The sequence below is a fragment of the Haliotis cracherodii genome, unplaced genomic scaffold, assembly GCF_022045235.1.
Source record: "Haliotis cracherodii isolate W230 unplaced genomic scaffold, xgHalCrac1.p SCAF_11, whole genome shotgun sequence".
NCBI classification, from domain to species: domain Eukaryota; kingdom Metazoa; phylum Mollusca; class Gastropoda; order Lepetellida; family Haliotidae; genus Haliotis; species Haliotis cracherodii.
Genome location: NW_027266266.1, coordinates 42,187,145 through 42,199,381, shown reverse-complemented (window position 1 = coordinate 42,199,381; position 12,237 = coordinate 42,187,145). Strand labels below are relative to the sequence as shown.

Here is a 12,237-nt window from a genome sequence, read left to right as displayed (position 1 = left end):
TGGGAGCACTAAGGGATGCAACTCTGCAAAGTGAATTGCAACACCTTACACCCCTAGCCAAATATGCACCATTGCGCACTTTATGTGACTTTTACGCCCCTACCCTAACCCCTCTAACATGCACCATGACACACACAAAAATATGGTTAAAATAAAACTTGATTATCTTTGGGTAATTGTTGTTGCTCAATGTGTTATGTGTCAGTCCTTGTAAAGCCCAATACCGCTGCACACATGGGGCTTCAACTCCAAGGTCGGGGACAAGTATGGTGCACATGCACCAATGAGCAGCAAGCCATCTTATTAAAGGGCTGGAAATCAATAGATGACAGGCAACTTTACAATCGATACTAATTTCAGAATCACTTCTGGCTTGACGAGGAAACTGCTAAAACCAGGCAGAACATCCCTAGGGGAATTTATTCATCTTGAAAAGTGTGAGTCAAAACGCCCTCTCCCTTGATAACGACGAGTCGGCCTCTCCTTCGCAAATGTTACATAACATTCAGAAACGCTGCACTGAAATAACCAGAAGTTGGGGTTTCCAACCGCCATAGTCCCCGCCACTTGAAATAGAATCATGAAATATTGCGATTATTATTACCAGGAACAAAAATAGCTGCATGTATGCTAAAACTTATCAAGTGGAAACAAGTCATTCCGACAATAAGCAATATTACTTACGGTAATGACGAAGTGCGTTTTTAAGAAATAAACATTTTGTTAGTGAAGAGTTTCGATTACATGGTTACAACCCGGTTCAGGATCGGCAGCCATGTGATATGAATCACAATACGTTGGGAAAATACTGGTATACTGCGTTTTTCAAAATCATGCTTTGATGGTAAAGTTTACATAACTGACAAGTCAAACTTAAATTATTGAACTCAGGAATTAGCAACCGATTCCTGTGATCAAAAAAGCAAAACTATTGGCAACCAGCTTCCTTTACACAATATGTGTGTTATGCATGTCTTGTGACCATAGCAACATAAAACAAAATGGCGTACAACTACAAAATTGTCACAAATGAGCAAGGGAAGTCTGAAGTATGGGTATGGGTTTATTCAGGTTCATAACGAATTTCAGATGAAAGAACACATGCTACATACTGTGGTACATATCGCAATACAAGAACAATTATTGCAACAAATTTTTATACCAACGTTAGGCCAATACAAATCACGAAAATCAAGTGAAGCGTGCCACACGTCACCAGCCCGAGACCCCCATGTTCATTTATTGGAAGAGGTGAGTGAGTTTTACGCCACTTTTAGCAATATTCCCGCAATATCACGGCGGGTCATTTATTGGAAAAGGTGAATGAGTTTTACGCCACTTTTAGCAATATTCCAGCAATATCACGGCAGGAGACACCAGAAGTAGGTTTCACACATTGTAACCATGTGAGGAAATCACTGACTGAGTGACTGAGTATGGTTTTACGCCGCTTTTTAGCAATATTCCAGCAATATCACGGCGGGGGACACCAGAAATGGTCTTCACACATTGTACCCATGACGGGAATCGAACCCAGGTCTTCGCCATGACGAGCGAACGCTTTCACCACTAGGCTACCCGACCGCCCCTGTGAGGAAATCAAACCCGGGTCTTTGGCGTGACGAGCAAATGCTTTAACCACCAGGCTACCCCAATGCCCCCTTGGAGAGAGATTCCCCAGAACTCAAAGATAGATAAACCTATGTGAATCCCTGATAACAATGATGCAGAGATGCCAACCCTAATTGAAGTTTTAGTATAATCAATGGGGTAAAAAAGTGTACTTTCAAGTGAAAAAAATTAATTGTTAACATTATCATGATGGGCATTTTTCTTTGACATTTTCGTCTGGCCTTGATGGGAGTGCAACATGTGGTCAAAGCTCCACACATCATGTGACACTAATTAACTGTTTTTCAGAAAGACAATGTGGTTTTTCGAGTTCCGAAGTAATACAGATGTAGATGTAATTAGTTCTCTGTCCGGACCCACACATATCCATAAAATAATTTGTGTGTGCAGAGCTCCAGATAAGCTTTTGGTGTTGTGGGTATTTTACCCATGCATTTTAAAATCATTGGGTATCAGTTATTCTATCTGGGTATTCAAATTTCTGTTACCCACCAGTTTTTACACATGTGGGTATTTAAGTTAAATATTTAAAAACACTATTCATCTAGTCCCTGCAAACTGGTGTCGTGTGGGTTCGAGAGCTTTATAGGATTTAAAAACACCACGATACTTCCACAAGAAAGTGTGATGGCAAATGATCATAATGTAACTGTCATCGTGGAGTTTGGCAAGGTTGACGGAATGCCCGTTTATAATTTCAAAATAAGTTGCTGATTTGCTAATCGAATACGCAGGGTTACTTCACAATATTTTGATGATACGCTCAAGTTTTATTTTTGTAGCGAATCTGTAATGTTCGTTGCGGATTTGATACGCTTGGATTTTATTTTTACTGCGTATTTCTGCATTTCTTATGCGTATTTTACGCAGATACGCAGCTTATTTGGAGCTCTGTGTGTGTTTTAACGTAACAACCAATCATCGACCTTGTATCAAGAAGTAATGGATATTTTAGCACTATGGGGAATGAAAGCATGGCTCTCATTGGTCAGCATTGTCCGAAGTGCATTAACAATTTGCCTCTGTGATATTTTATGAAGGTAAATAATTTTTTAAAAAATACCAAAAATCCTAATTTGATGGAGCGCTAGCGTAATAGTGTAATTATAGGCTCAAAATCACAATTATTACGCTAAAATTGTAACGGGCGGCATCTCTAGCTGATAGTTGGGAAAATAACTCAAGAAATAATTCAAGAATCTTTTTTGATCAGTTCATTCAGTAAGGGGCCGCCAGGAAGCACATGCTTATAAAGTCAGCTAATTTATTGTAATAATTACTTTTAAAATCAACCAATTTCACTGCTTCACAGAAGAGAGCAGATATACTGATTGAGGAGCCATGGTAATGACTTCAACCTGATACTTGTTAAACTGGTTGGAAGTAATTCACATCCCATGCCCACCATAACACATGAACCACAAAATGATATTGATCCCAACCTAAAATTTCTCTTTCATGTGAATTTCATACCATCTTGGCACAAAGTTGCAAGGTCCTTGACACGAGGCAAAATCATTCCGAAACGGTCAAGATGGTGCTTCATTGAAACCAAAATTTCATGAAAGGCCGAATGATTAGCTGTCTACTCTTTAAGTTGAGACTTGCTCATGTCCGATGTTTCCAGTACGCAGTGGACAGGTAATCAATAGCCAGCATGCACTCACAACCCCACTGGACATTTGACCTAGCGATGCAGAACAGGTCAACATGTCCTCACACACAAAGACAGAATGATGCAAATATCATCTTGAAACTCTGGGGAATGATTGGGGTTGGATTTGTTGTGCTGACAACACTCTGGCCTAAGCCACTTGTCCCAATCCCAAATCACATTTCCTTCAGTCTTGTAATAGTTTAACATATGTCAGCCAGATTAATATACCGTATTTGACGTAATAAGCGGCCCGCTCTTATAAGCACCCATGGCAATATTTGCTTATATATTGATTGGCTAGTGAACAATCCCAATTAGCACCCTTCCGATTGGTCAATGTACACAAGACTTATTTATTAGTGTATAATATGCACTCGTGTTTTAAATGCACCCTTAATTACAGGCAATTAAATTCTGGAAAGATATAAAACACACAGACGTTTTTTTTGTATTATTTGAGGCTGTCAGCATAAATCACAAAATTTATGATCTTTCAACTCTTTCCCCAATAAGAGCGCCCTACTTCTAATATTGAGAGCGCATTTGGCGTTTGGACTGGTGGACTTGAAAAGTATTCGGCACAAATAGTTACAAAATAAAAAAGTTGATGTTACAAACTACAATATGTATACATGTTCAGAAACGGGCTATATTATACATAACGATCTTGATATTCTCAAAACGGCCTGTCATCATGATCATAGCATGTTGCATTCAAAAAGGAACGGGACAGCCTCATTGACACGCGTACATCAGTATTACGTGGTACAAGGGGTCCCTGGAGTCCCCTACGGCTTGTAATAACAGCTGGCAACAATGAGGGTGGGGTGGTCACATACATACATCGGGACCACGGCTGGGACGGGTAACTCTGGTACCCGGGTCGGGTGGGTACTCAGTAGGATCCGGGTACCCACAGGACAACCCGGACCTGTGGCTAGTTACGTGATATATTGCTTAATGTCAAAACTTATCTAGAACTGCCTGGTTACACTACAAGTCACTAATGTTCGCGCACTAACGACTGTGCACCCATTCCTTCTGATTTTTCATATGGTTGAATATAGATAATACTTCATTCAATTTCATTGTATGAATGACAGATTGTTTAATACGTGTATCTAAATATGTTTTGCCAGGGCTATGCTAAACATGTTCCCAATCGGACAATTTGAGACATCTCCACTGAGACCTACAGTGGGTACCGGGGTAGGGTCTGGTAATAGGGGTCTGGGTACCCGGGTAGTAAATTTGGCCTCGTCCCAGCCCTAATGGGGACTACGGGGTAAAAGGGGCCCAAGTGCTCCACGGCTTGTCAAAACAGCCAGCAACGTATGAGGATTGGCTGGTCACAATGTATGCATGTGTGTCACCTGCACCTCACCCAGGGGATTATACAGGTGCATGTATATCCCTAACTGTGGGGTGAGTCCCGCAATCACCACCAGTGTACCTAACCCAGGGGATTATACAGGTGCATGTTTATCCCTAACTGTGTGGCGAGTCCCGCAATCACCACCAGTGTACCTCACCCAGGGGATTATACAGGTGCATGTATATCCCTAACTGTGTGGCGAGTCCCGCAATCACCACCAGTGTACCTCACCCAGGGGATTATACAGGTGCATGTATATCCCTAACTGTGTGGCGAGTCCCGCAATCACCACCAGTGTACCTCACCCAGGGGATTATACAGGTGCATGTATATCCCTAACTGTGGGGTGAGTCCCGCAATCACCACCAATGTACCTCACCCAGGGGATTATACAGGTGCATGTATATCCCTAACTGTGGGGTGAATCCCGCAATCACCATAGTGTACCTCACCCAGGGGATTATACAGGTGAATGTATACATCTATTGTGGGGTGAGTCTCGCAATCAGTGTACCTCACCCAGGAGATAATACACATGTACGATGTATTTCCCTGACTAGGGGGTGAATCCCACACATCCCACACCTTAGTCCCCAACACTTTACCCAAGGGATCTTTGTCATAACTGCAGGGTGAATCATATTCTTTCTCGTTAGCAAACTGAAAATAAATGCAATTAACATGTTTTATTCACACTCAAAATCAGGCAATTTTCTGTTTCATGTCTCCAAGGGAACATAACTTCAGTAACTATTCTATGACAAGAAACAGGGTTCCTGATGCCAAGGCAGAAGGGGAATGAAGACTGCTTTCAATTCCATCACTGTCCATAAAAAGGATGTGAAGTCGGTAATATTCTTCGGGGGCTCCAACATGAGTTTTGCACCGTCTACCGGGAACACTGGGGATCAATAGTAATAATATTATCTGCAGGAACTTGAAATATCATTATCACACATATCGGAGCTGGTCGCAAACCACACTTAATGCATAATTAATTTCCACCAACTGCTCCAGGAGGAGGTATGTCTGCATACCCAGACAAAGGAATATGCATTGTTTTCGTTGCTTGAATGGAGGTACGAGATATCAGTTTGTGCTGGAACCTTTAGCTAAACCAAATATGAAGGGCATACATTCCCAAACATTCAGGCATACAAATGCTTAAACTGTGTTTTTATCATTGACAATGGATTGGCTGATTTTGGTTAGCTACTTTTCAAAATCATCTCGTAGATATGGAAGCACATTTTGAAATACTTGAAACAAGCACTACCTTTTTTTTATAGGGCTATCACAGATGTGCGTCTATGCAGGTTCAGGGCCATGATAGACCGCTGTCTATACAGGTTCATGGCCATGACACACCCGTGTCTATACAGGTTCAGGGCCATGACACACCTGTGTCTATACAGGTTCAGGATCAGGACAGACAAGTGTATCTATCTGTCTATACAGGTTCAGGGTCATGACAGACCAATGTATCTATCCGTGTCCATACGGGTTTAGGGCCAAGACAGATCTTAGTCTTTCTGTCATTTGGGGAAACTGGACACAGACATTCAATACTGCAATACAAGTTTAGGGCCAAGAATCCTGTGTCTGTCAATACAGGTTTAGGGCCAAGACCTCCCTTGTCTGCTTGTGTATTGGTCAGACTGACCTGAGTGTGGCTGTAGCGATGCAGGGGCCAAGACAGACAGTCTTTGTGCTGACACCAGGGGAGCCATGACTATCAGACACTGAGAAACACCATGCATGTCAGGCACCTATTCTGAGGCCGGTCAGGTAGGCCGACCTTTTCAAACCATAATGGCACTGGTGCCACGGAAGTTGACGCCTCTCATATGTATAATCAAAGAAACAGGGAAGGTTCCTGGTTAGTTTCTGTCCTGAAAGCTGTGGTATTGATCTTCTGAGAGGCTGACAATGATGTGGTCATGAAAAAGCATCTTCAGAAATCACACATTGTCAAAGACATGGTGTAAATGTTTCCAGATTATTTCATCTTGTGTGGTTTATTGCGTGTCTTGAACACATTACAGACATCATTGCGCCCTGTCATGTGAGGGGGCAGCATGGTTGGTAATAGGTGAGTGAGGAGAGATTTTATGCCACCCAGAACAAAATTCCTGCCACCTCCGAATCCCCATTTGTTTTTGGTCAGATTTCACAACATTTGAGGTACTTAGGACCTATTCTAATCAAGAATCTATTTACAGATCTATTTTTACTTCATTGAATGCTGGCATCACACATACTGCATTGAATAATGCAATAAAAGGCACCATGTCTCGCTTATTATCATTTAGATGAGTACATTTGCTGTTGTGAATTTTGCGACGTCACACACTTGGGCCATCACTCAAACAGATACAAGTTAGAAGTCAACTGAAACAACATATTTAGCAGAATTATTAAAGAAAGTCCAACCATTAAAAATACCCACAAGACTTGATCCAAGGGTGGAAAAATACAACTTAGAAGTCAACTGAAACAACATATTTAGCAGAATTATTAAAGAAAGTCCGACCATTAAAAATACCCACAAGACTTCATCCAAGGGTGGAAAAATATATCGAATACCCAAAGAAAACTATCAATACCCAATGTGAATAATAACTTACAAATAAATACCCAAAGGCTGAAAAGTTTATCTGGGGCCAATATTGGCTGCTTGTGTCAATATTCCAGCACTATAGCGAGGGACACCAGAAATGGGCTTCAAAAGCATGGAATCTCACCCAGGCCTTTGGAGTGACGAGAAAACACTTTACCTACTAAGTCAGCCCTCTGTCCCTTATACCAATCCACTTTTGATGGGGAATTTTTGTCTTGTGTTTTGATAAACAGTACTTGATCTGGGACTCATAATGTGTCAAGTTTATGTCAGATATATCTGACACAACCAATTATCCCTATCAAAAGTTGTGTAGTATATCCGAAGATGACATTCAGCTCGTTTACTATCAGAAAGAGATGATAATGGTCACGGAGAGTGTGAATGAGCTTGGTTTCACACCGCTCTTAGCAATATTCCAGCAGTATTCCTGTAGGGGACACCAGCAATGGGCTTCACACATTGTATCCCTGAAGGTCTTCAACGGTCAGAGCGAACTACCCCACTGTCCCAAAACGGTCAGAGCGAACTACCCCACTGTCCCAAAACGGTCAGAGCGAACTACCCCACTGTCCCAAAACGGTCAGAGCGAACTACCCCACTGTCCCAAAACGGTCAGAGCGAACTACCCCACTGTCCCAAAACGGTCAGAGCGAACTACCCAACTGTCCCAAAACAGTCAGAGCGAACTACCCCACTGTCCCAAAACAGTCAGTGCGAACTACCCCACTGTCCCAAAACGGTCAGAGCGAACTACCCCACTGTCCCAAAACGGTCAGAGCGAACTACCCCACTGTCCCAAAACAGTCAGAGCAAACTACCCAACTGTCCCAAAACGGTCAGAGCGAACTACCCCACTGTCCCAAAACGGTCAGAGCGAACTACCCCACTGTCCCAAAACAGTCAGAGCGAACTACCCCACTGTCCCAAAACAGTCACAGCGAACTACCCCACTGTCCCAAAACAGTCAGAGCGAACTACCCCACTGTCCCAAAACAGTCAGAGCAAACTACCCCACTGTCCCAAAACGGTCAGAGCGAACTACCCCACTGTCCCAAAACGGTCAGAGCGAACTACCCCACTGTCCCAAAACGGTCAGACCGAACTACCCCACTGTCCCAAAACAGTCAGAGCGATGCTTCTGCTTTCACATGGTAGACAAATTGAGAGATTTGACTCAGGACATTTCTCAAATTATAAACTATTCTGAATCATGTACACACTGCAGTTGTTAACTCAAGGCCGAGTGCATTATCTGAACATGTGAATTACTTCCCTGATATTTGCTATCTTTCTTCTACCCCACCAAGAAAAACATACAATAGTTTCCTCAATTCCAGATTCTTGTCGAATCTTATAAATAAAACATCCTTTCTTCCCAACGACTAATTACCATGATCACAGGCAAACAGAAACCCAACAGAAAGAACACATACAATGCTGAGACCCCCACTTTGGCTCAAGAAGACTGGCCGTCTGTAATTGCTAGAAAACAATCCCCTTTCCCAAATCTCACAGCAATAACAAACCAGTGCTTTACCTGTTGTTGTTGTTGCTGTTGTTGCTGCTGTTGCTGCTGTTGCTGTTGCTCGCTGGTTATATTTAAGCTGCGTCGAACAATTTTGCGGTTATCCGCTTGAAAGGCACTGGCCCACATTGTAAAATAACCTCTGTAATTCTGGGACACAAGTTTTGATGGAGGTGACTAAACAGCATAGATGCGGTCCAAAGGTTTAATATCACTGTTACACTTTCATATTGTTGTTCAGAGCATTTCCATATCAAAAGCCAATGCAACAATGAAATATCCGATAAAAAGTCTTCCTTTTTAGACAACCTACTTGAGAAAGTGAACACAGTAATTAAGCCTGCCCTGCACTGAAATACTAGTTGTGTTGGTTATGGCAGGGATATTGACACCTAAACGATACACTTCCTTCATTTAAGGAAGTATAATTTAAATTTATATATTGAAACTTTTCTGTGTGAATCTCATGTGACTTAATTTCTTACAAAAATTATTCCTCTTAAAAATTATTTTAGTTTTTTGTTTTGTGAGGTGAGGTAAGGTGAAATGGGGTTTAACGTCGCGTCCAAGATTATTGCACTTATATAGCGACGTGCATGCACATGTGTGTATGTGTGTGGCTGCTTGTACTAGTCCGGACTGATGCCGATTTATAGTGCTAGCTCACTGAGATACCACGCCGCAGTTTAACATGAATACCCCACTCAGACACAGTATACTGACTCCGAGCCGACCAGTCCTTGTTTTAGCCCCTTAATGCCGAGCGCCAGACAGGGTAACAACAAATACCATCTTTTAACGTCTCTTACGTCCGAACACTGGACCTTCTGCTCTCCGGGCGGATGCTCTACCACAACACAAGGGAGGTGGGTTCGGTTTTTTTAAATTTGTTTCTTGTATAAGTATTATTTTCTAGTCTAGACTAATGCCAGTTTTATAGTGCTAAAGTCATAAAGTCTGTCACACAGACCCTGAAACAAATATACCCAATACAGCCCATGCAAGTCTATAATGTTTGGCAAGTCTAGATTACTGCAGTATCAGGAAATCTGAAAATGAAGAAAGTTTCTGGGCGCCTTTTATTATATTTTAAATTATAATTTAACGACTGTTTTTTTCTGTAAAATATGTTTCTTCAAAGACTAGATGTCAGTTTATCACTTAAGGGGTAACCAGTGAGTTGATGATTTTCGCGATAAACAATATAATCACGGGTCCGGGTAGTCCTGTGGGTTCCCGGGTCCTACTCAGTACCCACCCGAGTACCGGAGTTACCAGTCCCAGCCCGAACATGCACCATAGCAAACTCACTGACTCTGCCAGCTATAGTTATCAGAATTCTTTCATAGCCAAGAAACAATCTCTGTATACAGAATAATAACCCTTTTAGATAATTAAACAGTTTCAATTAATATTTCAGGCATTTAAGTAAAGTTTAATGTTCTTGAAATAAGGAACTCTTTGCTTGACAGAGAATAAAAGACAACATGTTTACTACAATTAACTTTGACCAAGTGACAACGAAACAGTATTTTTTTTTTTAAATTCTGTAATTTGGGAACCGGTATTTTCTACAGGGGGAAATTTGATAAAATCTTTTAACTTGACATCTAATAATGACTTATAATGAATAATGGCCAAAAGGAAATCATGTCTGACAAAGGAATGAATTTTTTTTTGTCTGCAAGAAGACAGCACTCCCAAAGCAAGTTACATTTATTATCTAAAGTGCCAGCAAAAAAGCTAAATGTCTGAAACAGACATTGGGAAAAGCATCAGAAGCAGTTATCTCAGAATCACTAAATTTAATACCTTCAGAATTATGATATACAAACACAACGGAAATACAGCCCAATGAGACAATTTAGTGCAAAAAGTTTGTGTTTGTTTGTTGTTTAACGCCGCACTCAGCAATATTCCAGCTATATGACGGCGGTCTGTAAAATAATCGAGTCTTGACCAGACAATCCAGTGATTTACATCATGAGTATCGATCCACGCAATTGGGATCGATGACATGCATCAACCAAGTCAGCGAGCCTGACCACCCGATCACGTTAGTCGCCTTTTACGACAAGCATAGTCACCTTTTATGGCAAGAATGGGTTGCTGAAGACCTATTCTACCCCGGAATCTTCACGTGCCAGTGCAAAAAGTACTAAAATTAGTAGTATTGACTTGCTACCAGTGTTCGAATTCAGCGCTTGCCCATAGGCCTGTGGCAGGTGGATCTTGTGTCAGGCCTGTAGTTTCCAATTTGTATGTGTCCTTGTGGCCTGCAGTAGATTTATGTGTTGACTCATGGGTCACAATAAGCTGCAGTGTTTTAGATGAGGGCCTGAAGACTTTAGTCAGGGCATTCAACTTCTAAAGTCTGTGGGTCCTGATGGCAGTCTGCCATTATTGCTTATTTCAAACACTGCTTGCTACAGTTTCAATTCAACGATCTATCATAAATTGGCCCATCGCATTAACATCAAAGTATTCAAGGGTCTGGAGTGAGTGAGTGAGTGAGTGAGTGGGTGGGTGGGTGGGTGGGTGGGTGGTATGGTTAGTGAGTGAGTGAGTGAGTGAGTGAGTGGGTGGGTGGGTGGGTGGGTGGGTGGGTGAGTGAGTGAGTGAGTCAGTGAGTGAGTGAGTGGGTGGATGGCTGAGTGAGTGAGTGAGTGAGTGAGTGAGTGAGTGAGTGAGTGAGTATGGGTTAACGTCACTTTCAGCAATATTCCAGCGATATCACGGGGGGGACATTGTACACCAGAAATGGGCTTCACACATTGTACCCAATTCGGGAATAGAACCCAGGTCTTCGGCGTGATGAGCGAACGCTTTAACCACTAGGCTACCCGACCGCCCCTAAAGGGTCACAACGATTCACTTCTTTTGTCACAAGTTGATATTCTTTCCTTTTGTAGGCGAATCACAACCCCTAATCATTTTTTTAAAATCAATGATGGGATATTCTAGGGCAGACACATATGGGATAGAGGGCACTGTGAACACAAGAGGCCCATAGGGTCTGTTTCGCTCACCTGGATATTTACGCGATCATGACAAAATATACATTTGCATTGTACACATATATAATACTGCAGAAGAAGTCGAGTCCAGAGAAGAAGTTTAAAGCAATATAGCCAAATTACCCCTATTTGGCCCCGCCCCTCAGCTCCTTGGGGGGTCAGCCCCACCGTTTGTACAATTTTGAATCCTCACCACTTAAGGATGCTTCCAATCAAATATGGTTGATATCTATCTCTTAGTTCCAGAGAAGCAGTTGTCTAAATCAATATAGCCAAATTACCCCTATTTGGCCCCGCCCCTCAGCCCCTAGGAGGGGTCAGAAACACCATTTGTACAATTTTGAATCCCCACCACCTAGGGATGCTTCCAGTCAAATTTCGTTAATTTCCAGTTAGTGTTTCAGAAGA

General features: G+C 42.0%; 1 protein-coding gene across 3 annotated transcripts in view; it reads right to left on the bottom strand.

The window, feature by feature from the left end:
* The window catches only part of LOC139456520 (septin-2-like), a 129,278-nt gene extending 120,214 nt beyond the window's left edge, over positions 1–9,064 (bottom strand). For 2 of the 3 annotated variants that reach the window (XM_071238277.1, XM_071238279.1), the window contains exon 1: positions 8,825–9,064. In XM_071238277.1, the coding sequence (XP_071094378.1) occupies positions 8,825–8,941 (117 nt within the window). In that variant the 5' untranslated portion in view covers positions 8,942–9,064. The remainder of the gene's footprint in view (positions 1–8,824) is intronic. The other variant, XM_071238276.1, reaches the window with a different exon arrangement.
* Between the last annotated feature and the right edge of the window lie 3,173 nt (positions 9,065–12,237).